This window comes from Brachyhypopomus gauderio, chromosome 8 (genome assembly GCF_052324685.1).
Source record: "Brachyhypopomus gauderio isolate BG-103 chromosome 8, BGAUD_0.2, whole genome shotgun sequence".
Lineage (NCBI taxonomy): Eukaryota > Metazoa > Chordata > Actinopteri > Gymnotiformes > Hypopomidae > Brachyhypopomus > Brachyhypopomus gauderio.
The window spans coordinates 31,285-57,130 of NC_135218.1; the positions used below are offsets into that span (position 1 = coordinate 31,285).

The following is a 25,846-nucleotide window of genomic DNA, read 5'->3' on the forward strand; positions in this document are numbered from 1 at the left end:
ATTAGAAAAAATGATGGAAAAACAAGTAACCTTAAGTATTTTGTGAAAGACAACCAAACAATTGTAAATAAAGCAAAAGAAATTTCAAATGAATTTAATGATTATTTTGCTAATGTAGGATATAATTTAGCAAGGGAGATTGTGGAACCTAAAATAAAGGATGGAATAGCATATGACATAATTACTAAAAACCCTCACTCCATTTTTATCAGAGGAACAGAAGAAAATGAAATACTTGAAATCATAAATAAATGTAAAAATAAAAAGTCTGCTGATTACAACGATATGGATATGACATTGGTGAAAAACATTATAAAATGCATAGTGAAACCTTTTACACATATTTGTAATCAGTCACTGCAGACAGGCATTTTTCCTAATAAAATGAAAATAGCCAAAATTATTCCTATCTACAAAAGTGGTGATAGACATCAATTTTCTAATTATAGACCAGTTTCTCTTCTACCTCAGTTTTCAAAAATTTTAGAAAAACTATTTGTTCATAGACTCGATGAATTTCTAGAAAAGCACAACCTATTGAGTGATCATCAATATGGTTTTAGAGAAAATAGGTCCACTTCAATGGCAGTAATGCAACAAGTAGAAGACATAGCTACAGCAATAGATAATAAGGAATATACAGTTGGAGTTTTTATAGACCTAAAAAAAGCATTTGACACAATTGATCATGATATATTGTTAAAAAAACTGGAAAGATATGGAATGAGAGGGGTAGCATACTCATGGCTCAAAAGTTATTTAGGCAATAGATATCAATATGTGCAAATGGGGAATAGTAAATCTGACTTATTGAATGTTACTTGTGGTATTCCTCAAGGTTCAGTGTTGGGGCCTAAACTGTTCATATTATATGTAAATGACATTTGTAAAGTCTCAAATCTACTAAAAACTGTATTATTTGCTGATGATACACATTTATATTGTTCTGGGGAAAAACTGGAATGGCTTCTGAATACAGTAGGAAGAGAATTAAGTACTATAAAGAGATGGTTCGACATTAATAAGCTATCATTGAATCTAACTAAAACAAAGTTTATGATATTTGGTAACCGAGAAATTAGAACTGAGGTAAAACTTAGTATAGATGATGTTGAAATTGAAAGAGTGTACGAAAATAAATTTTTGGGGGTGATAATAGATAATAAATTATGTTGGAAACCACACATAAATAATGTAAAAACTAAAATGGTCAGAACTATTGCAATACTGTATAAAACCAAACATATTTTAAATCAAAATTCACTATATATACTGTACTGTTCTCTAATAGTTCCATACATGACCTATTGTGTGGAGATATGGGGAAATGCATATAAAACGAACACACATCCAATTTTCATGCTGCAGAAAAAAGCAATACGAATTATCAACCAAGCAGGATATTATGAATCAACCAATAAACTGTTTCTTAAAAAACATGCTCTAAAATTTCATGATATAGTTGATTTACATATTGCACAGATAATGTATAAGGCGGAAAAAAATTCTCTTCCTAACAGTATACAAAAGTTATTTGAAATCAGAGACAACACATATGAACTTAGGGAAACAAGTAGATTTAAAAAAATAAGAGCAAGGACTAATATAAAAAATAGATGTGTATCGGTCAGGGGGTTAACTTTATGGAATAGTTGCAGTAAGGAAATGAAAATGTGTAGTTCAGTAAGTAAATTCAAAAAAATGTACAAGAGTAAAATAGTAAATTCTTATAAACTTGTACAGTGATTATATATGGATTAGGTGATATTTACTGATTCATTTATTTATTATTTATTTTAATCTTATTTTGTGACTTGGCTTTGATATACAAATTGTGAGAATGTCTTAATGTAAAAAGGGTATGTAAAATAAGCTACAAGCTTCAACCTATACCTTTTCGGTTATATGTATTTTGCTGACAGGTTTATTTATAACTGAGGTTGTGTTGTTTTGTTTGTTTTGTTGGTATATATATTCTTTTTGATTCTGGAGCACATAACCGAAATAAAAACTTTTCAAACTTCAAAAAGTGTATCTTGAATTCTGGCCTATCCGTACTATTGCCTAGGATGAATTCTGTGATCAGATGCAAAGCACTTTGTTTGTCGCTCTGGATAAGAGCGTCTGCTAAATGCCATAAATGTAAATGTAAATGAATTCATGGCTTAGAACTCAATTCATGGCTCATGGCTCAGAGTTTGTTAAGCCTGTTTTCTAGAATACCCTGATGGCATACACTGAAATGAAAACAAACACCACCACCTCAGAATAGATGCCCACTGTCGCACACTCTACCTCCCATACACTCCCCTACTCAGTCACCCACCTACAGATTAACTGTTTCTCATCTCTCTTTCGGTGCTGTGCACTCCTTGTGACTAACCTAAGTGAGCCAGTGAGCTGCACAGCCTAAATTGTTCACTGCCCTCTCCGCAGTGAATAATTTAGGCTGTGCAGCTCACTGGCTCACTTATATCGTAATGGCGCAACCTTGTCTAAAGCTGTACGAAGGGAAGTCTCAACGTGCTCGGTAAAACGCTCTAGTCCTTCCAGAGCTACAGGTGGATCAGTGTTTGTCAGACCCGGTAAAATATCAGTGAGCGCGGCTATGGTGCTGGGTGTTATAGTTTGTTTACTTTGGTAGCGGGGTGGCCGATGAATACAGTCGGTTAAACACAACTCGTACGTTATGAGGCTGTGGTCAGAAACAGCCTCACTCTGAGGAAGAATTGCTAAACTGGATATGTCAATACCAAATGATAAGACCAAGTCTAAAGTATGACTACAGTTATGCGTAGGACCCACCACATTCTGAGTGATACCCACTGAATCAAGAATTGCTTGAAAATGTATGCTAAAAGAGTCTGTAACGTATTGACCAGACAGAGAGGGATCCAACTGTGGAAGTATACCGCTTTTATTCAAATGAGTCACGTTTACAGAAAACAGCACAAGTATCACTAGCGCTAGATGTAGTAGCAACAATAGCATTTTCTTGGGGTGGTCAGGACGGTCCAGGGTCATAACGAGAGGGCAGAATCCGGGAGGTACAGGAGGGCTAGGCAGGAGGCGAGGTCTGAGAAGAAAGCAAGGGTCAGAGCACAGGAGATCGAACAGGCAATGGAAATGCTTGGTATGCTGCATGGAAACGGCAATACTTCGCGACGAGGAAGTGGTAGGAAGGTGTATATATGTGACTGAAAAGGGGGCGTGGTGATTAGTAGCAGGTGAAGCTGGGAGGGACATATCAGACGGTAATCCCTTACAGTACCCCCCCTCAAAGGAGCGTCTCATGACGCTCTATGACGAGCCGGGGGTCGACCGTGGCGTCGGGGCACAGGAAAGTTAGGGTGCGCAGCGTGGAAGTCCGCGATCATAGCTGGGCAGAGAACATCCCTCGCCGGGATCCAGGCATGTTCCTCAGGGCCATATCCTTTCCAGTCGACCAGGTATTGGAGACCCCCACGTCGGCGTCGGGATTCCAACAATGCCCGGAGTATATGGGCAGGACGACCATCGATGTCCAGAGGGTCCGGAGGCCTGGCAGATACGGGAGGAGTGGTCAAAGGGCTGTAGTGAACCGGCTTCAGGAGAGAGACGTGGAAGACAGGGTGAATGTGGTAGTGTGCAGGTAAGAGGAGTTTATATGTGACTGTGTTGACTCTGCTGAGTATCTTAAACAGTCCGATGTAACGAGTTTTTTGCTCCAGTGTTTCAGATTAAGGTCCCGTGTTGATAGCCATACCCTCTGTCCCAGGTGATAGATCAAAGCAGGAAGACGACGGTGGTCTGCGTTGATCCGGCGCGTATGCATGGCGCGACATGAACATGTGCCATCTTCCAGGTGCGGTCACTGCGCTTCAACCACTCGTCCAAAGCCGGAACGTCGGTAGGTGTCTTGTCCCAGGGAAAGAACGCAGGTTGGTAACCATAAACACATTGAAAAGGTGTGAGTTTAGTGGCGGAGTGCACAATAGAATTCCGGGCGTACTCTGCCCATGGGAGGTACTTGTGCCAATCATGTTGGGAGACGCAATACTGTCGTAGAAACCTCCCTAACTCTTGGTTGTACCGCTCTACTTCACCGTTGGATTGGGGATGGTAACCCGAAGTTAAACTGACTGTGATACCAAGAAGTTTGCAAAACTGGTTCCAAACTCGGGAGGTAAACTGCGTCCCTCTATCAGAGACGATATCTTCAGGTAAGCCGTATATACGAAAGACATAATTAAACAGGTCAAGAGCTGTTTCCATGGCTGTAGGTAGCTTCGGGTGTGGAATTAGACGACACATCTTAGAGAAACGGTCTACGATCACCATTATCACTGTGTTACTTCCTGATGTGGGCAGATCAGTAACGAAGTCGATCACGAGGTGTGTCCATGGTCGGAGAGGAATGGGCAGAGGAAGAAGTTGTCCCACGGGAAGAGTACGGGGAGTACGTAATCACGTATGTCATCCTCCCAGGACGGCCACCAGTAACGTTGTGAAATAAGATGTCGTGTGCGTGTGATACCTGGATGGCCTGTGTCTGCTGTGTCGTAGGCGAGTTGGAGTAAACGCCCCTGAAGGGAGACGGGCACATACTGCTTACCCTCAGGACATTCGTCTGGACTAGGATCAGTGCGTAGAGCTTCGTCCAGTTCTTCTTGTACGTCCCATCTTATGGCTGCGAGGAAGCAGGAATCTTGCAGAATTCGCTCAGGTGCTTTGACTGCCTCGTCCTTATCGTAGATCCGTGTGAGTGCGTCTGCCTTGACATTCTTAGACTCAGGTCTGTAAGATACAGTGAAGCGAAAACTGGAAAAAAACAGTGCCCACCTGGCTTGTCGTGGATTCAGGCGTCTGGCCGACTTCAAGTACTCAAGATTCTTGTGGTCAGTATAAACTATAAAGGGATGTTTCGCTCCTTCTAACCAGTGACGCCATTGTTCGAGGGCGAGTTTGATGGCCAGGAGTTCTCGGTTACCAACATCATAATTCATCTCAGTGGGTGATAATTTCCTGGAAAAGTAGGTGCAGGGGTATAACTTAGGTGGGTTTCCCTGCCGTTGAGAGAGAACAGTGCCTACTCCTACCTCAGAGGCATCTACCTCCACGATGAACTGGAGCTTTTCGGCTGTCCAGGTGAAGCGCCGATTTCCCCCACCCTTCAAGAGATTAGTTAGAGGGGCTGCTAACTCACCAAAACCACGGATGAAACGGCGACAGAAGTTTGCAAACCCCAGGAATCTCTGTAGTTCTTTCGTGGAGCGGGGCGTCGGCCACTTCGTGACAGCCTCCACCTTTCCCGAATCCATGGAGATCCGACCAGGGGAAAGATTACACCCCAGGAACGTCATCGATGAGCGATGAAACTCGCACTTCTCTGCCTTTACATAGAGATTATGTTCTCGTAGGCGTTGTAGTACCGCAGAGACGTGTCGGACGTGTTCCAAGACAGAAGGGGAGTAAATCAGGTTGTCGTCAATGTAAACAAACACAAAGTTATCGATCATGTCGCGGAAGATCTCATCCATGAATGCTTGGAATACGGAGGGGCTGTTTGTCAGTCCATATGGCATTACTAGGTACTCATAGTGCCCTCTGGCGGTAACAAAGGCAGTCTTCCACTCATCGCCCTCTCTGATACGGATCAGGTTGTAAGCACTCCGTAAATCCAGCTTTGTGAACACGTTAGCTCCCATAAGGCGTTCCTGCGATGCGGCGATTAAAGGGAGAGGGTACGCATACTTGGATGTAACAGCGTTCAGGGCACGGTAATCGATACAAGGACGCAATCCCCCATCCTTCTTTTCGATGAAGAAGAAACCGGCCGCTAATGGAGAAGTGGAGTGTCAAATAAACCCTTTCTGCAGAGCTTCCGTGACATAGGACTCCATCGCCAGATCTTCAGGATGTGACAGAGGGTAAGGTTTCATCTTGCGAGGTAAGGGGGCTCCAGGTAGGAGGTCTATTGCGCAATCACAGGGACGATGGGGAGGCAGACGACAGGCGCTGTCTTTGTTGAAAACGTCAGCGAAGCTTCGATACTGCACCGGGACGACGTCAGACAGAGGAGAGTCTGGGCTTTCCACCGAGGAGGACCGGAGGGGTAGGTGCATGCATTCACTGAGGCAGCTGGCCTTACACCGTATGAGCTCGCGTCTTTTCCAGGAGATTTCCGGGTCGTGTTTAGACAGCCACGGGAAGCCGAGTATGACGGGATCTCGGGGTGTGGAGATGAGGAAGAATTCCCGCATTTCGCTGTGGAACAGGCCTACTCGCAGTTCGATGGGACAGGTACGAAGCGTTATTACCAGTGTTGCGAATAACGCCGTTAAAAATAACGGCGTTAGGTAACGGCGTCATTTTGTCAGTAACGGGATAATATAATTAATTACTTTTCCTGTCGTTACAATGCCGTTGACATTACTGGTCATTAAAAGTGGTGCGTTACTATATATTGATATACTAACAGTAATCCGAGCGGACCGCTGCCCAGGCTAGTGAGGAGTAACAGATCTCAATAGGTCACAGTTCTCGGTGTAACACCTGTTTAACTTAACAAGTCAGTAAGCGATTGGCTAAGGCAGCATTATGGTAGCCAATCAGAGCCAGTGTTTTTACACGCGCGCCGTAGCACGCCAGTGACACGGAGAAAAGGCAGAAATGGCGAGTCAGGAGCAAGCCGAGGAAAAATTAGCGTTTTCAAGGTATAAATATATATAAACATTATTTAAGAAAATACTTGAAGTTCCTGAATGTCTACCAGACTGGGTATTTGATTTATTTAATTAAGAATAGAGGTTTTATTGTTAAGTTTACTTCTGTTGTGAACAAACCAGTAATTTAATTTGATAGATGTAAATGCACTTTATATAGTGTAACTGTTTACTTTTGCTTTTATTTTTTACAAAGATTTGGGATTTTAAAGGATTTTATCCTGCACTGGTCTATGTATGTGCAATAAATATCAAAAGTTAAACACCTTTCTGATCTACTCATTTCAACTGACTGTAAAAACTGCTTTTTCAAAAAAATCCTTATTCATTGGCATATAACTTTTTTTTTTTTACTGTAACGCAAATAGTTACTTTCCCTGGTAACTACTTACTTTTATTATAGAGTAATTCAGTTACTAACTCAGTTACTTTTTTGAACAAGTAGTGAGTAACTATAACTAATTACTTTTTTAAAGTAACGTTCCCAACACTGGCTATTACACTCTCACCTATAGGTTGTGTGGTGGAAATTTGATGATTTCCATTTATGTCAGGCTTTCTTAGTATACATTAAACACATTAGATATAGGGGTTAGAGATCTTTTTACACATACGTGTGTTAATCATGGCACTGAAGCCATTCTCGTGACTTCAGTAGGCCTCAGATGTGTGTGTGTGTGTTCTCTGGCCTCGGCTGAGGCCTAATCTGATGTTCCTCTGGTGTTCCAAAACTGACCTCGCTGGAAGACGCCTAATCTCTACTTGGAAGGGACTACGGCGACACTCAGGCTGTCATGACATCACGAGGATGCTGAGCGTGGAGGGGGCATGCGTCACATGCATCTGTCAAATCAACGTTACTTATTTCCTGTATTGTCCAATCACATTTGGTTGATCACCTCGTGTTCACCTCGTGGACACCGTGTGTGTTGATGATTAAACGTATAAAAGATGAGAGTTCGAAATGGGGAATTAGCTCTCTCTTGCAGACGCCTTGTGCGTTTGTAGCAGGGATCACTTGGAGAAGGGTCTCTGAGCTCTCTCTGTGACAGACACCTGGCGTGTTTGTAACGGAGATCTCAGGGGTTAATCCATGCTTTGTTAAAATAAATCATTGTACTTTATTATCTAACCCAACTGCTTCTGACTTTTATTGTGCTCACCATTTAAGGGTTTCAAAATTTCTAACACAGTTGACTGTTTAGCGAATTTACCTTCAAGGGAGGTTCTACAGGTAAGGGGGGGAAGCATAGGTGATAGGCTAGGTCCTGATCTATAAAATCTCCGGCAGCTCCCGAATCAACCAAAGCTGACAGGTGTGTGACTATACCTTCCCAGGATATTTGTACGGGTAGGTTAACTTGGTTATTTCTTCGGGTAGCCAATAAAGATTGACACATAAGTAGGGATCTGCCCAGCCGTAAGGACTCATCAGCTGCATGAAGGCTAGTGTCGCACGTCTGGGACGGTGGTGTGCAGGACGTAGCGAGAGGGGAGTCAACACTAATAGAACGGTAGGTTCTCAACAACTTGTCAACGTGTATGGCAGCTTGGATCAATTCCGCTAACGAGAGGGTTTCACTCCTGCAGGCGAGTTCAACCTGTACTTCCATCTTCAGACCGCGGCGGAATACCGTTTTCAGGGCCGAGTCACTCCATCCACTCCCTGTAGCCAACGTGCGGAACTCCCTCGCATAGTCGGCTGCACTTTGTTGTCCTTGTTGGAGTTCGTAAAGTCGGTCTCCAACGTCACTGCCCTCTGCGGGATGACCGAAGACAGCTCTGAACAAGGCAGTGAACTGATTTTCGGACTGGAGAGCTGGGTCGTTAAAGTCCCACTACGCTGTGCCCCAAGTACCTGCTACACCAGTGAGAAACGACAGAATGAAGTGTATCTTCTGCAGTTCGGTCTGGAATCGGGCAGGGTGATATGCGAAGTATATAGAACACTGCATGAGAAAATTACGGCAGCAGTCAGGAGACCCATCGTAACGTTCAGGTTCTGCTACGGGAACGTTCATAGCTGTAGAAGCAGCAGCGGTGACCAGGCGGACAGTTTCCTGGAGCGCAGTGATGTTTTCCCCTTGATCCTGTATGATCTTCATGAGTTGGTGGATCGTCTCGGTGAGTGTCGTAACGGTAACTTCTGCTGGATCCATGTTGTAGGCAAAGTATTCTGTAACGTATTGACCAGACAGAGAGGGATCCAACTGCGGAAGTATACCGCTTTTATTCAAATGAGTCACGTTTACAGAAAACGGCACAAGTATCACTAGCGCTAGATGTAGTAGCAACAACTTGGGGTGGTCAGGACGGTCCAGGGTCATAACGAGAGGGCAGAATCCGGGAGGTACAGGAGGGCTAGGCAGGAGGCGAGGTCTGAGGAGAAAGCAAGGGTCAGAGCACAGGCGATCGAACAGGCAATGGAAACGCTTGGTATGCTGCATAGAAACGGCAATACTTCGCGACGAGGAAGTGGTGGGAAGGTGTATATATGTGACTGAAAAGGGGGCGTGGTGATTAGTAGCAGGTGAAGCTGGGAGGGACATATCAGACGGTAATCCTTACAGAGTCACACAGATTTTCAAAATGGATATTAAAATCACCCACTATAATCACCTTATCGGCTGATAACACTATATGAGACAGAAAGTCTGAAAACTCCTGCAAGAACTCAGAATATGAACCAGGGGGCGGTAAATAGTAATTAACATAAACGACTGCAACGCTTTGTTGGTTGTTAAATTTGAAACATTAGATACAGTGAGGATGAGATATTTAAAAGAATTAAACTTGAAACCAAATTTTTGAGAAATGCCTATATCAGAGTCATATATTGTGGCGACCCCACCTCCTCGACCATTTGGACGGGGGTTATGAACATATCTATAGCCAGAGGGAGAAGCTTTATTTAGGGCCATATAGTCGCCTGGTTGGGTCCAGGTTTCCGTCAAGCAAAGCATGCATAGATTATGATCGGTAATCATTTCATTAACAAGCAATGCTTTAGATGACAGGGATCTAATATTTAGTAGTCCTAGTTTCAGATTTAAACCGCTCTCTGAGGAAGCATAGTTGAATTTAACATTGAATAAATTTTGTCTACTAACCTTGCGAGAATTATTTTTTTGTACTCGAGGAACAGACACAGTTTCAATCTGGTGTGACCTAGGTGATGTCTCTTTGCAGCTCGCAGACAGTCGGTTGAGCCTGTGTGTCTGCTGCCTGGCCTCGGCTCTGGTTTGTCAATCCCCATTAATTACTCCTACACTACCATTATTAAGCCTAGCAGATGCTACGGGAAATGAGAGCAACACCCTCCCAAGAGGGGTGAATCCCGTCTCGCTTCAAAAGGCCTGGCCTGTCCAATTATCTATATAACCCACTTTGTTATCTGAGCACCATTTAGACATCCAGCGGTGTAGCGCACATAACCTGCTGTAGGTCTCAGCGCCATGCCGAACTGGAATGGGGCCAGAGCATATTACGGCGTCTGACATCGTCCCCACTAACTCACACACCTCTTTAACATTATCCTTGGTGATTTCAGACTGTCTCAACCCCACATCATTGATGCCGACGTGTATAACTATCTTAGAATATTTACGTTTAGCCAGCACCTTTAAATTAGCCATGATGTCAGGCGCTCTAGCCCCCGGGATACACTTGATTATGGCCGCTAGTGTCTCTAAACTGGTCGCTACATTCACGTGTTGGAGCTGTGAATTTCCTATCACCAGAGATCTTTTAACAGGTCGCTCAGTCAGTGTATTACTGAGTGGGGCAAACCTGTTTGACACGGGAACCTGAGACAAACGGTGCTCAGCCCTACGGTTATGCCGCCGAGACGTCACCCATTCGCCCCGCTGCGAGGGCTCTAATGCCGGAGCTGAGGGCTCGCTAACTACGGCTGTGCAAACCGGGCCTGCTACCCTATGTACGCTAGCTGCTACGCTAGCTGCGCTAGCTGCTACAAACTCTCTAGGACAGTGATATCCAGAGTAGCAAAGAGCTGATCCTCAGGCTGAAGTCCTCTGTCAGCACTTCATTATCAAGTGATCAGCGTGGTCTTACCACAGTTGGTATCATGAGAAATAAGCTAGAGTGCTTCGGTGAAGTAACAAATTTGCGTGAGTGTGTTGCTTTCACTGGCACTCTCTAAGCACTCATAACTATTCTTAGATATAGGCCCTGGCTGTTGTGATGGAGAATGGTGTGTGTGTGTGTATGAAGGTGTGTGCTGTGTATGAAAATGTGTACAGTGTGTGTACGGTATGTGGATAGAGTGTGTGTGTGTGTGTGTGTGTGTGTGTGTGTGTGTGTGTGTGTGTGTGTGTGTGTGTGTGTCTGTCTGTGTTTGTGTCAAGGTTTGTGTCAAGGTTCCGCACTGGGCCCGTGATGGCGCCAAACAACTGCACTATGAATATGCGCAAGCATAGTCTGCTATCGGCTCATTGATACTTCATTCTGGTGTCCTGTGCCACTCAATATTGACAACTTTATGCATATTTCACACTGTCATACAATACTGTAATGAACATCATAGTACACCGTATCATTGTTATAGAATCCCTGGCAGCATGGAAGCAACATTACAATGTGTGCATCCATTTTCCAGAATGGTGGTGTTTGTCATTCTGCCGCTCGTGTCATCACCTTCCTAGGGGGATAAACCAGGACAGTCTGGGGTTGTCATCTAGGACTACCTAAGTTTGCCCTGGGTTGGTCAAGTATGAAACTGGTTCCCTGAACAGCCATGATTTGTTGTTCTTCAGCTTCACCGTTCTCTCCATTGCTATTGAGTTCTTTTTGGCATGGAGGTGGTCGCCAAACCCATCAACGTAAATCCAATCAGCAGACGATGGAGGAAGCTTGAGGTGATATTGACGAGGGAGCATGAGAGGGAATTTAAAAGATTCATCATTTCATCAACCTAGCACAAGCTGGAACCTGGACATTGAATGAGATGTTGATGAGATCTTGTAGCAAGACCCAAACGTGAGACAAGATGTACCCTCATTTTTTATGCTGGAGTTACAAGCCTATTTTGCTTTGTTTGTTTTTTTGTTTTTTTTTTCTTTTCTTTTTTTTTGGTGGTTTTTGATGTTTACAGTAGGCTATATACTGTAGCCTATAGCTGTAGTAAACCTTCCCCTTGTAATCATGTTTCCATTTATGGTGTAAGTGTACTGAATATGCATAAATAACCTGTATATTTGTGAATCAAATCAAATCAAATTTATTTGTATAGCGCTTTTCACAACACATGTTGTATCAAAGCAGCTTTACAGGATTTACAAGGTTAACAATACTATGGGTCCAAATTCCTAATGAGCAAGCCAGAGGCGACAGCGGCAAGGAAAAACTCCCTATGATGGTGGGGATTAGGAAGAAACCTTGGGAGGACCAAGACTCAAAAGGGAACCCATCCTCCATTGGGTGGCCCGTTAACACACAAATTACACAAAACCAAACTATACAGACGAATGCACAAGTTACACACAAATCACCAGAGTTGTATAGTAACGATTAGAACTACTTCACTACTGTACATAAGTACTAAAATGCTGTATCTGTAGCCTACTTTACTGGAGTATTATTTTTTTCTCCTACTTCCACTTTTACTTCACTATATATTTTCCATCAGTTTAATACTTTTACTCCTATACATTTTTTACGTGCTGTATAGTTACTTGTTACAATTATAAACATGTTAGCTGGCGCTGTCACCGGGTCAAGCGATCAGGCTGTCTTATGAGAAAACTGCGCATGCTCCGGTCACGTCTCGTTTACTCTGCTGCTGCCTTCACTCAACACTTGATCTTCGTAATCTAGGTTCAATTGACACGTCGTGAATGTATGGAACGCCATTTGGCTCAAAACGTCTAGAATGACGTCCGTGTTAACACGTCAAATTTGGACGTCTTAAGACGTACAAAAATGCCGTGTTAAGACGTTACTTTTTGACGTCTTAAGACGTTTTAACGTCTTAACACGACAAAATGTGCCGTGTTAACACGTAACTTTTGGACGTCTAAAGACGTTTAGATGTTTAGACTCCCATACTATTGGTGGCCGCCAATATACCCACCCCTTGTTGACGTAGGGCTTACGTTTTAGTCACATGGGCTCTACGTTGCGGTGACATGGCCTCTACGTTGTGGTTACATGGGCTTTACGTTGTGGTCACATGGGCCTTACGTGGGCTGGTTCTGGGGCTACGTATCTATCACGTGACTTAGATGAGGCGGTGAAGGTGTGTTTGGAATAGTCCATGTGGGTTTATTTGCGCAGGTAATTTGGTCGAGTAGAGAACGCGATGGCTTCCAGGAATTTTTTGAACGACTGCCGTAGAACATTTTTAGAATGTTCACGAGTTTTATCGTCGGATGATCAGCAACTTGATAATGTACAACCTGTTATAACTAGGTATGCTATCAATTAGTACAGTGTACAAAAGTTATTTGATATACTCTGGTTTCTTCACATAAATTTAGTTGTGGCTTCGTGATATTTTAAAGTGAATTGTATTTCATTCTGAACCGAGTTCATCAACATATTTGTAGTAGAAAGTAGAGAACACGGGTCATGTTACGACAGTGAATTTATATCACGTTTTATGTGACTGAAACAGATTGGAGACTATGGCCTCGAGCATTCGCTGGGCCAGTGGCCGACTGGTTGAAGCCGAAGTGGCTGATAATGCTTGGACTCATCAGTGAATTAATTCAGGAAGTTGTTCAATGTTGTTCAATCAACAACAACATGGTAAGTTTGCTTGTCAAATAAAACAGCCGCTATGTAATTTTTGAGTCGATAGGATGTATAGATTTGAATGAATTTAAGTTTTAAAATGTTTAAGCCCCCCATTGAAATGAATGGAGGTTTCAAATTACAACTGCGAGTTACCGTGTGACTTAGAGGGTGTGCAGGCATGAAAAATTATCAAAACTCTCCTGGATAAACTGCTGTAAAATCCTTACACCTTCACCTAGAAGCTCCATTTAAATTTTAAATGGGAGAGAAACTTGTCCTTTCTGGCACGCCGGGATATCTAATCATTTAATCGAGTTATGAGCATTTGTTTGGCACTAGGCACAGAAAACTGCTCCATTAGCTCCCATGTTAATTTCTCAAAATCCGAATTGTCATTTTGGGGTCAAACAATTACACCAAAATCATCACCAAGGGGTCCTCTCTCATACAATCTCTTCGGTTAAGTGATAAGTTAAATATGTCCCGAACTACGACCGTTTGTTAGGAGTGTGCAAATCACATTAAACAAGCCTTCTCCACTCACAGTAACAGAGATTAGTTAGTGTGAGGAATGTCTCTCCCCCTCCCCCCACACACGCACATGCACACACTGTTGACAACTCTTCTCTTTTATTTTAACATTAATACAAGCGAATTCACTCAACAGAAGTAAATTTCCTCTCTCATTCTCGCTCCTCGCGCACTCTTTCTCACACACACACAACTTAAAGAAACAGTAACCCAATAATATTACACTACATCTCTCTCTCATAGCCACTCCATATACACCACACAGACACACACATGCATACATATCTCATACCCACTACACATATACACCATACATACATACATCTCTCATACCCACTGCACATATACACCACACACACATACATACATACATACATCTCTCATACCCACTGCACATACACACACATACATACATCTCCCATACCCACTACACATACACACATATACACCACACACACATACATACATCTCTCATACCCACTCCACATACACACATAAAGACCGGTCTCTCATACCCACTCCACATACACATAAACACTACAAAGACACACACCTTTCATTCCCACTCCACACACACACACACACACAGATATACACCACACACACATACATATCTCATACCCAGTCCACACACTAACACACACATACACCAAGCAGACATCTGCAACCCTTATTTTTAGCTTAGGGTTGAATTGTCAACAGTAACTAACTTAATAAGGGGCACACCTTTTCAAGCCCTATAGTATTTCGTTCAGGAAATGCATTGTTCTAGTTAGCTTTGTAACAGTGTTGTGTTCAAATGCTCTCCAGCTGATTTCATAAATACGTTTATCATAGATAAAAATGTAGTTAAAATGTATAGAATGTGAAAAGGTTATTTAAGCTTATTAACTGATTGTGACACCCTTAGCAGTAACAACTGCAATTGAATGTTTGCAAAAATATTTCTGTATAAACTGTATAACCAACATATGAAATTCCAAAGCAAATCATTTTACTTGGGCTCATTGGTTTTTCTATTTCAAATCTGAAGTTGATTTTGTTTTTTCCATTTTCTGTTATTTTTATTAATTCTATGCTACTTTCTCTTGGACTATAGCTTTTCCTGGTTTCACTGTACCACGAAGGGCAGGACACGTGGGGAGATCAGTGTTTCAAGTAACACAACAACAGTTGCAGATGTTATAATTTAACTGTGTATCAAGAAGCACAGTGAAATGCCGGTTAAGGTATGTGTTGATAGGTCTTTTTTTTAAGCACTTATATGAGACATTTGTGAATTGTTCTGTCTACAAATTGAATAATGAACACGAAATTTTGGAACTGCAAATCTAATTGCACACCAGTTGGATGTAGAATAACACATGATATATGTGAAGACAGTCACTGTCTTGAACTAACACTGATGCAGCATCACAAGGAAGCTAATATGCTCGCAGTAGAACACTGCTTAGCTCTGATCCATTAGCTAACAGAAACCTGTGCTAATTAGCTCTTATCTGGAGTAGAGTGCATGATGGAGCATGATCTGTGATTAAAAGTGGTGGCCCCCTCCATCCAAATTTTTGTGTATTTTGGACATTTAAATAGGAATTTCTAAGTGGAAACACATTAAAGTAAGTAAGGGGGTGGAGTAACTACTTCAAGATACAGTATAGTGCAGCTTGTATTGATTTAAATTATTTGCATAAAATCACAGTTTTGAAAAAAACATACATGATTCGTGTATTAGTGTAGTCCTTTTGTATTCATATAACACAGCAGTTGAAAATTCTAATTTACTAGCCACATTTTTGGAATTGCACTTAAAATATGTGAATGAGTTCTGTTTGTTTTAGTATCTGATTTATGATTTGTTCACTGTAAAGCAGTTGACTGTATTGACTGTATTTTACTACTGTAGCACAGTATTAATATGTGAAAGTATATGAAAGTATGTCTTTCCCTTATCGTAAAACTAATCCGCATTCTTATACACTTTGTGTTTCTAGACAGTACAATCTATCTTTCCGGGGCCGTTACACAGCTCTATCAGATGAAGCACTTGACAACCGTGTGCTGGAGATTGTCTCTGCCAATGACGAAATAGGACCTGAAGCTGTTGGGGCTCGGTTTGCTGGTGAAGGCGTCCTAGTCCAGAGACGACGTGTTCGTCAAAGTGTAATCAGGACTAATCCTAAAGGTGCTGCTCTCCGGACTATGTCCCACAGGCTTCACAGAAGAACATACAGAGTGGCAGGACCAAATTCACTGTGGCATATAGATGGAAACCATAAACTCATTAAGTAAGTAGCAATAGAAACTGTTTTACTTAAGTTGATTTATTTGCACCAACTGTGTCAATAGCCAATGTAAAGCTAACTCTTTGATTATGAAGTTGGTATTGTTAAGTTCAATCTTGTATAATCTTAGGGAATGACAACAATGTAAATGGGGAAAATGTCTAAAGTCTGTGTCTAGATTAGTTCAGGTCAGGACTGTGTGTCTAGGAAGGAACAAAGAGTACATCTGTTGCAAAGAAAATGCAGTTTTTGCCTAAGACATTAGAAAATGGATGGGAACAGGGTTAATGGAACAAGATGGTATTAGAAATGGATGGGAACAGCTCTAAATGTAACTGTTGAATCATAAATTCAATAGGTGTCAAGTCTTTAAAAGCAACAACTACTGAACTGCGTACCACTTATATCCATATAGTAACAGGTGGAGGCTCATTTGGGACCTAATCAGGCCAAACTGCAAGAATGGAATATTAAAAAAGTAGGGGCAGCAGTCACCCAACCTCCAATTCAAGGCTATAAAAGATGGTTGCTGTACTCTTTATGATAACTGTTATTTAAGAGTCTGGTGTAATGGATTGGAATATTTATACTATTACAAAAATAATCATCATCCCAACTATCATTTAAGATTTTTGGTTATGTGTTAAAACAGGAGAATAAAAACACTACTGTTTACCTCTTGCACATACAATGCTTGCCCAAGTTGGTTGGATATAAAGATGCCTGTTAGTTATAAGTGGGGGATATTGGGGGACTAATAATGACATTATATTAAGTGTGAATTCATTTGAATGCAGCAGTGATCCCCCCCCACTATGAAAGCCCAACCATAGCATAGAGGCGTAGTCCTCGTTGTAGCTACATTCAAACTATTTGTGTGAATAGCTTTTAATTTAATGTGTTTTTTCTTCTTCTGTCACTCCCTGATCTTTTTCCATATTTTTTAGGTGGAGAATTGTGATCCATGGAGGTATTGATGGTTACAGCAGACTTGTGGTGTTCCTTCATGCGTCGAACAACAACAGAAGTGACACTCTAATGGATCTGTTCATTGGAGCGGTCAGCCAGTATGGTGTCCCTTCAAGGGTCAGATGTGACCATGGAGGGGAAAACAATGTGATGTGTCTCTTTATGGATGTCTTCCGAGGCTCAAGCAGGGGAAGTGCTTTACGAGGGAGGAGCACTCATAACCAGCGCATTGAGAGACTGTGAGGCGATGTGTGGAGAGGTGTTACAAACGTCTACCATTCGTTGTTTGTATATCTGGAGAATGAACGAAAATTGTGGAATCCAGTAAAGAAATACACATCTGGGCTCTTCACGGTTTATCCGAGGGAGATAAACAAAGTGATCTCAGGTTGTTTGTTAGTCAGTGGAACCACCACAGGTTAAGAACTGCTCAACACATGTCACCGTATCAGATTTTTGTGCAAGGTTGTCTGTCACAACATTTGCAACATCACACTGGCATTCAAGGTGTGTTTGCAGATGAACAGACAGTGCCAGGGGATGGTCAGGAACCCGTTTGCAACAGTTGGATTGAGGGCAGCGGAGGGCCACGGGGCAGGGGCGGCCGCAGCGGAGGGCCACGGGGCTAGAGTGCCTGCCTTTGACTGGCCTCAAACAATTGATGTCCCTGTTAATCAGTTTATACCTACTGAAGAACAATTGGGACACCTCAGGCAAAACATAAATCCTTTGGGGAGTGCAAGAGACAGTTTGGGAACTGATATTTTTGAACAGGTACTTCCTCTCTTAAATATGATACATATGCCAGTTATACTGATCTCCCGCGAGACCTCTCTTTGTTCTATTTACCTATTGTGTTAATCTTGATTGCATCTATCATTGGTGTCTCTCTCCCCTCGATCAGTGACATCTATACCACACGCTGCATCCGCAAAGCCACCAGCATTGTGGAAGACCCAACCCACCCATCACACGGTCTCTTCACTCTGATGCCGTCCGGCAAAATATACAGGAGTATCCAAGCCTCCACCTCCAGACTCTGTAATAGCTTCGTTCACCAGGCAATCAGGCTCCTCAACTCCCATACACTGAACTGACACACACCAACACTGAGCTGTCCCCACACACGCACTGAAACCCTCCACCAGAAATATTTGCTGCTCTCCCACAGGACCTAATAACTACCTCAGAACCACTGTGTTCATGTATGTTCCATATGACACGGTACATCACTTATCTCATACCACATTGCACTGCACCAGCACTTTACACCATGTCTCAATTGTCTCTGGCCTGTTGTATTTATTGTAATGTCTTGCTGTGAGATTGCACATTTTGCACATTGTTTTGTTACCCTGCCGCACTTTGTTGTCTGTTGTACTGTCGATTTGTGTTGCACCATGGTTCCGGAGGAACAAAATTTCATCACACTCTGTACCTGTGCTCAGATGTAATGACAATAAAAAGCCCCTTGACCTTGGTGCGCTCCTTTGACGTAACAACCACCCGGCTGGGGCTATCTTACAGTCTGCCATATGGGATTCTCCCCCGACAATGTATGTCTGTATGTAAATTCTTTAACACCTCAAGGGGTGTGGTTTTTTCTGTATGTAACCTATGTGTTGGTAGACTTCATTCTTGGAAATCCCCACTCCTGTTTCTTGAAGAAACCAACGATTCTTGCTAAACAGAAGACAATACCCATGGTTGTGTTTAAACTGCTACTAGCTCACATCTTGATGCAGTATAACTTTTACCAAATATGTTCTAAACTGTTAATGGTGTAAGTTATTTCACGATACCAGGGTAGTGAGACAGAACAAATTGATATTAAATCTATGATTGTCATGTTAATTCTTTGTATATGGCTATAGGAAGCTAATGTAAAAATATTGGTTGAGACAGTGAGGTCATACACACATACAACTTTGAATTAATGTCATTACACTAAGTTTTAGAATAAGCAAGCAGTCTCAGTCACTTGATGTTTATTACAAATGAACAAATAAATTACAGTTGAATACATAAACTTCAAAAGCATTCTGTAAATAAGAAATAAAACAAATTTTGGAATATCAGAACCATTAAAAAAATTCATTAATATTTCAGTTATTTGACAGCAGAAATATATCAGAAATTGAAAGTTTGGATAGTAATGATGGTGAAGATGTAGAGTGCATGTCTCTCAAGAGTAGATAAGTGTAGCTATCTGTTAAATACTGGTACTCCAACACTCCCATTGTTGTCCATAAAACAATGTATGAACATATAGCTACTTTTATTATTTATTCCAGGAGATGAGGAAGTACCAGTGATAGGACAAGACGTTGTTCTTGAGATACTACATGATGAGGAAGGATCAGGGCAGGAAAATTAGGAAGAGATTGTTTTATATTGTGAAGGTGATCCTTATGCTAGCCTGACAAAGAACAAACGTCCAGTGGCGTCTACTTGGGAAGATCCTATCACAAACATCACTGAACCATTAACTCCATATGCTTACTTCAAATGATACATTCCACAAGAGATGTTTGAGCTGATGACCACCATGACAAATGTCTATGCTGAAAAAACTGCTGTGAGGGGCTACAAACATGCATCAGAATCAGAATCAGAATACTTTATTAATCCCAGGGGGAAATTGCTTTTGTTACAGTGCAACCATTTGCATATTATTTTAATAAAACACCTCTATAAAATATAAAAATATGTACAAAATAATAAAGAATAAACATCCTAATATTGAATTTAAAATAAAATGTAAAATAAGTAGGTATTGCACATATGTAATAAAATTAAATTAAATTAACAATAAAATAAAAATAAACTGAAAATAAACAGTAGTGTCCTGTATTGTGTCATGTATTGAGGGAGGAGTTATAGAGCTTCATGTCCACAGGTAGGAATGACCTCCTGTGACGCTCTGTGGTACATTTTGGTGTGATGAGACGAGCACTGAATGTGCTCCTATGTGTCATCACTAGATTGTGTAGTGGATGGGAGACATTGTCCATAATGGCATGCAGTCTAGACAGCGTCCTTCTATCAGAGACTGCATCCAAAGAGTCCAGCTCCACACCCACTACATCACCGGCCCTGCGTATTAATTTATTGAATCTGTTGGCGTCCTCCCTCCTCAGTCTGCTACCCCAGCATGTGACGGCATAGAGGATAGCACTCGCCACCACAGACTCATAAAAGACTTTTAGCATGACCTGACAGATGTTAAAGGACCTCAGGCGCCTCAAAAAGTAGAGACGACTTTGTCCCTTTTTGTAAAGGGCGTCAGTGTTCTTAGCCCAGTCCAGTTTATTATCGATGTGGACCCCTAGATATTTATATTCCTCAACAGTGTCTACACTGACCCCATTGATGGACACAGGGGTCACTGGTGCCTTGTTCCTCCTTAGATCCACCACTAGTTCTTTTGTCTTTATCACATTGAGCTGTAGATGGTTCAGCTCACACCATGTGACTTCACCGTTGTCCTGTACTCATCCTCTTCACCCCTGCTGATACAACCAACTATTGCAGAGTCATCAGAAAACTTCTGAAGATGGCAGTGCATCAGTGCATGAAATAGAAGCCCTTGTAGGCTTGCACATTGCAATGGGAGTTCTGAGGTTTGCGAATGTACTGGGAATCGTACATGCATCCATAATTTCAACTAATTTCTCCTTGTTATATATATTACTTTTTCATAATAAGAGATGTTCCCAAAACTTGGATAGTAACATAAAACAGGAAGATGATAAATCCTGCACCTAACATCCGGAGTCATGCAACAGGCTTGGCTAGGATGTATTAACCAACCAACAACCATGATCTAATAATACCTACACAATACTACTGGACAAGATAGATTTCACACACCCTATGCACACACTAGTTGCTTGAACAGAACACAGCAGCAGCTACAATCTGATACTGGCTCGACAAGGATCCAGAAGCACAGCGCACTATGTTCATGGTCCATTGCCTCAACTGCCAAGTACTCAGACCACCAAACAAACCTGGACTGACCTTCAAAACAAAGTGACATGGACACACACAATACCTTGCAAGCTTTTCCTTGGGGTCATCAGGAAGGCACCTCCCTTCGTTGGTGTTTCGATGAATTGAGCCCCCAACACCTCCAGAAGGCTCATCAGTGGAGTCTGGCATCCCAGACCCACCCCCCTCCAAGCTCACAATGTAGTCCATCGCAAAATTACCAACAACCCTGCTACCCGACGGCTATCGGAAAAGATAGCATTTTTAGTCTATTGATCAGGTTTATGTTCAAAAAGGGAAAAACAAACAAACCATAAAATTATACATATTGTATAGCATTGCTTTACAACAGTTAAGACCCACCATCCACTGCAGTGGACATTAAAAAAATTACTATAAAAGTATTATATTTAATTTTTTTTACTGAGTCTTGTTTTGGAGTTCATTACAGACAGAAAATTGCATTTGTATATATTCTTTCATTACTGGAACATAATTCGGGTCTGAAGGGGTTAAAGAGAAGGGGTTCTGTGTACTCTTTGCTCTATTTGCTGCTTTCACAATGGGGGCGGGGCTTTTTGGCAGTGTTTGGATTTCTCCCCTCAGCAATTGATGAAGTGGTAGCACCCAATTTTAAACGTCGTGTTAAGACGTTAAAACGTCTTAAGACGTCAAAAAGTGACGTCTTAACACGGCATTTTTGTACGTCTTAAGACGTCCAAATTTGACGTGTTAACACGGACGTCATTCTAGACGTTTTGACCCAAACGGCGTTCGATATGAATGCCGCAAGGGTCCACGCGGCAAAAATGACGCAATCGCGGTGTCTTCGTCCATGCGCGTTGGCCACACGCGCGTGGTCGCGTCGCGAGGTCCTGCACCTCTCGATTTTTGTGCGTGCGAAGTTACAAGGTGGAATTCATGCACTTGTACGGCACTTTGAAGGTCCATTTTCAGTATTTTCCAGCACCTTCAGCTTAATTTACATATGCACATATACTCGAAATTATTCCAAATAATTTGCTTTTTATCTCATTAAAGAGATGGTATTGTGTTTGGTAACAGCAGAATAGCTGCATAAGTGCTGCATAATAAACTTGTTGGCGTTTTAATGTCCATATATTGGCACCTTCAACATCGCGTGATCGTGGTGGTGAGAGTGAGGAAGGAGACCACCCTGGCCCTACCTAGAGACAGTGTTTGCGTTTGCTGGAATGAAAGTAAATTCCTATAGGATGAAGTGCCATCTCTGCCTCCCTAAAGAGGGTGAAATATTGGCCTTCAAAAATTCACCTTCGAACTTGAAGAAACACATTAATGTAAGTTATAAATATAATGTAGGCCTACAGGTGACACGCCAGCTTGAGCTAACATAATTAGCTAACTAACCTAATTATGTTCATGACGTGCTGCAGTGTTCACGTAACATTAGCTGGCAATCATAAAGCCGATGTGTTTTTAGCAACAGTAAGCCATGTCTCTTTTCATGCTGACTAAACATGTGCCCATTTTTATAGTGTAGTGTTTTTATAGGGTGAGGGCATTTATTGAGGGTAAACAGGTCAGTAGGCTCACCCTTAGAATCCGACAGACAAATTTTACGTCCAAAATACACCTCGTTTTCTTTAAAACTAAATTAACATCAAACCTATGACGTAGCGGGACATAGGTCATGTTTTTTGTGTACGAAGTGTTAAGCCCAGTTTTTAAAGTTGCTACTTGTTTGTACATACAGACCACTTGTATTTGTGGTCGTTGACATCTTTGATTTGCAAGTGATATATAAAAACAATTGATAATCAAACTTTGATGGCTTTCTTTAATTAATTCAAAACACAATACTTTTTACTTTCAGTACTTGAGTAATAAATTTTAGAATAAACTACTTGCACTACTTAAGTACAAAAAATGCTGAATACTTCTGTACTTCTACTTAAGTAAAATTTTTAAAGAACACTTCAACTTCTACTCAAGTCAATTTTTTGATAGAGTACTTGTACTTTTACTCAAGTATGGGTCTCTAATACTTTATACAACACTGCAAATCACACAACCAGACTAAGTATAAGGTAACTAGAATGAAAGTTCTGGGTGTTGATATTGTCAATGTAAATGTCTTATGATGAACGCCAGGTTTTACATTTACATTTACATTTATGGCATTTGGCAGACGCCCTTATCCAGAGCGACTTACATTTTTATCTAATTTTTTTTTCAAGGTTTTCATTCCATGTCGGAGCGATGATACTGATATTGTAGGCTCCAACTGCAGTGTTACTCCCCAGGTGAACCTCGGAGAAGAAAGATATGTGATGTGGTAAATATGTAACAGATTATTCAAAGGCCAAACTAAACAGATGAGTCTTTAGTTGAGTTTTAAACATTGAGACTGTGTCTGAGTCCCGAATAAAGGCAGGAAGATTATTCCACAATTGTGGAGCTTTAAAAGAAAAGGCTCTTCCACCTGCTGTGATCTTTTTGATCTTAGGAACAGTTAATAACCCTGCGTCCTGCGAGCGAAGTAAACGTGCTGGGTTATAATGTTCAATAAGTTCACTAAAGCCCTATCCGGACGGGATTAGTTTCTCAGGGGGTCCTGGGGTAATTTTCACTTTTACGGGGGGTCCTCTGTGATTTTAATCCCGTCCGGAACGAGCATGTCCGTGTTTTTCTCAGACGTCCTCAGAGAAAATTACAGGCGGAATTACCTACTGTTTTTCGCTGTACTCCGTGGTCGTCTGGTAATTTTAGTCCCGTCCGGATCCACATGTCTGAGTTTATACATATCACCTCGCGTTTAATAAAACAGCTATATGTCCACTGCCACGCACCGTAGTTACACGTTGGGCGCGCGTTTTCACGGAGATCCACGTAAAGACAGCGGCGAGCGAAAATGGATTTACTGGATTTTTTAATGGATTTATTTTATTTTATTTAACGGATTTATTTAGCTATTTACATTCATTAGCGATTTTTTATAATGTGTTTTCTGTATTGGTTTAACAAAATAGCTTAACTTAAACGGAGATCTTAAATGCTGAACTGAACAGTAGTAAAGTTAAAAGTTAAAAAGGAATCATCAGAGTTGGCAGTGTGACATTATTAAACATGCTATCACGTGACAAGGCGATGTCATGTGACCGAGAAAGCCAAAAACTCACGGGTCCTCCTGTTTTTTCAATTGCTGTCCGGATGCAAGAGTTTTATCACTGAGTACAAGGGTGAAATATTTTTCACAGACGTCCCCCTGAAAAACTAATCCCGTCCGGATAGGGCATGATAGTCTGGAGCCAAGCCATGCAGTGTTTTATATGTTAATAAAAGTATTTTATAGTATATAATATACATGTATATGTACTGTGAGTACTATGATGAACCTTTACAGCAGATTGAACACTCAAAAACACCTGGTAGTGTTTTACATTTGCCCTATCAGTGCTCATCAGTTGTCATTTAGGAATGTTCTTCATGAGAAAGGTGTTCATCAGTTGTCATATAGGAAAGGCTGTTCATCTGATAATTGTGTGTAGAGTTTGGATGCAAAAATATGGGTTTGGCAAGAGACTGAAAGAGTTTTGGTTAAATAATTTGCTTTTCCCAAAAGTGTGAGATGTTTTGTGAGTTGTGTGTGTGGCATTGGCTGCTGTGTGTTAACTTTTGACAAAAGGAGAAATATTTTCTGAAATTGGGTCTTAGCATCTGCAAATAAATATAACTATATAATTATAATTATATAATTATAATTTGTAAGGGTTCTTGTTTATTGAACCCTTGTTTATTGCAATATTTATCTTCTTTATTGCAACTTTTATTTTGAAATTAAATGCTTACACAGGGAAAAGAAAGAGCTCGCTATGAATAGTGGGAATTTGACATGGCGGCGTCCTTATGAATTGAAAGCGTCTTTTTAAGCTAAGGTAAATTCAGTAAATCTACAACAGTTCTAGAATTTAACATTAGCCATGTGCTCGTTGTAACCATTTCTAGTTTGTCGACATTCATGTTTTGGCTAACTGAAACAAAGGGAATCTTAGTCAATGGTCGGAGCTTTCTAACACACATTCGCTAATGCAGCAGTTAGCTAGTCAGCTAGCTAGATTGCCTTCCTACAGCGTATATGGAGGATCCTGAGCGTGGAACTAATTTTTTCTAACGTTGTTCATGCGGATATTAGTGCAATTGTGTGTACTAATAGTCTTAAGTTGGCAGCAGCCTATTTGCATTCTTTGGCTGATGATGATAATTATTTTTTGTGGCTGCTCTTTAACTGCTTTCAGTTGTTTCCTGGTCACTGCCCAGTTTTGTGTGTTTGTTTTATCAGTGCCATGATGACACATGTGGTTACCTTGACTGGGAGGGCATTGACAGCCCAGAGGCTTATTGGTGTCCCAGTCCTCCCTGCTTTCTTTCTCAGCTCTACCTGGGCTCATGCAGTTCCATCCACTTGCTGTCATGCTCGGTACCTGTCTGCTAAACAGGTGACACAACATATATAATTTTATAGTTAATAAACATAGTGTAATACTAGGTAGGTACAGTCATGTCCTAGAGCTGTTTCTTCTTCAGGTTTAGGTTTCATTCTGATATGTTTGTCTTTTTTCATCTTATCAA

The 25,846-nt window shown here is 41.4% G+C and overlaps 1 protein-coding gene and 1 long non-coding RNA gene across 3 annotated transcripts in view; both read left to right on the forward strand.

Moving 5' to 3' along the window:
• Positions 1–12,796: 12,796 nt before the first annotated feature.
• Positions 12,797–18,867, forward strand: LOC143521134 (uncharacterized). The gene is made up of 6 exons (XR_013132658.1): positions 12,797–13,133; positions 13,339–13,472; positions 15,091–15,220; positions 15,983–16,276; positions 17,221–18,016; positions 18,147–18,867. It is a non-coding gene; the product is annotated as an uncharacterized LOC143521134 (long non-coding RNA).
• Positions 18,868–25,070: 6,203 nt separating this feature from the next.
• mtif2 (mitochondrial translational initiation factor 2) overlaps positions 25,071–25,846 on the forward strand; it is a 63,786-nt gene continuing 63,010 nt past the window's right edge. For both annotated transcript variants that reach the window (XM_077013693.1, XM_077013694.1), the window contains exons 1-2: positions 25,071–25,152; positions 25,557–25,713. In XM_077013693.1, the coding sequence (XP_076869808.1) occupies positions 25,561–25,713 (153 nt within the window). In that variant the 5' untranslated portion in view covers positions 25,071–25,152; positions 25,557–25,560. The remainder of the gene's footprint in view (positions 25,153–25,556; positions 25,714–25,846) is intronic.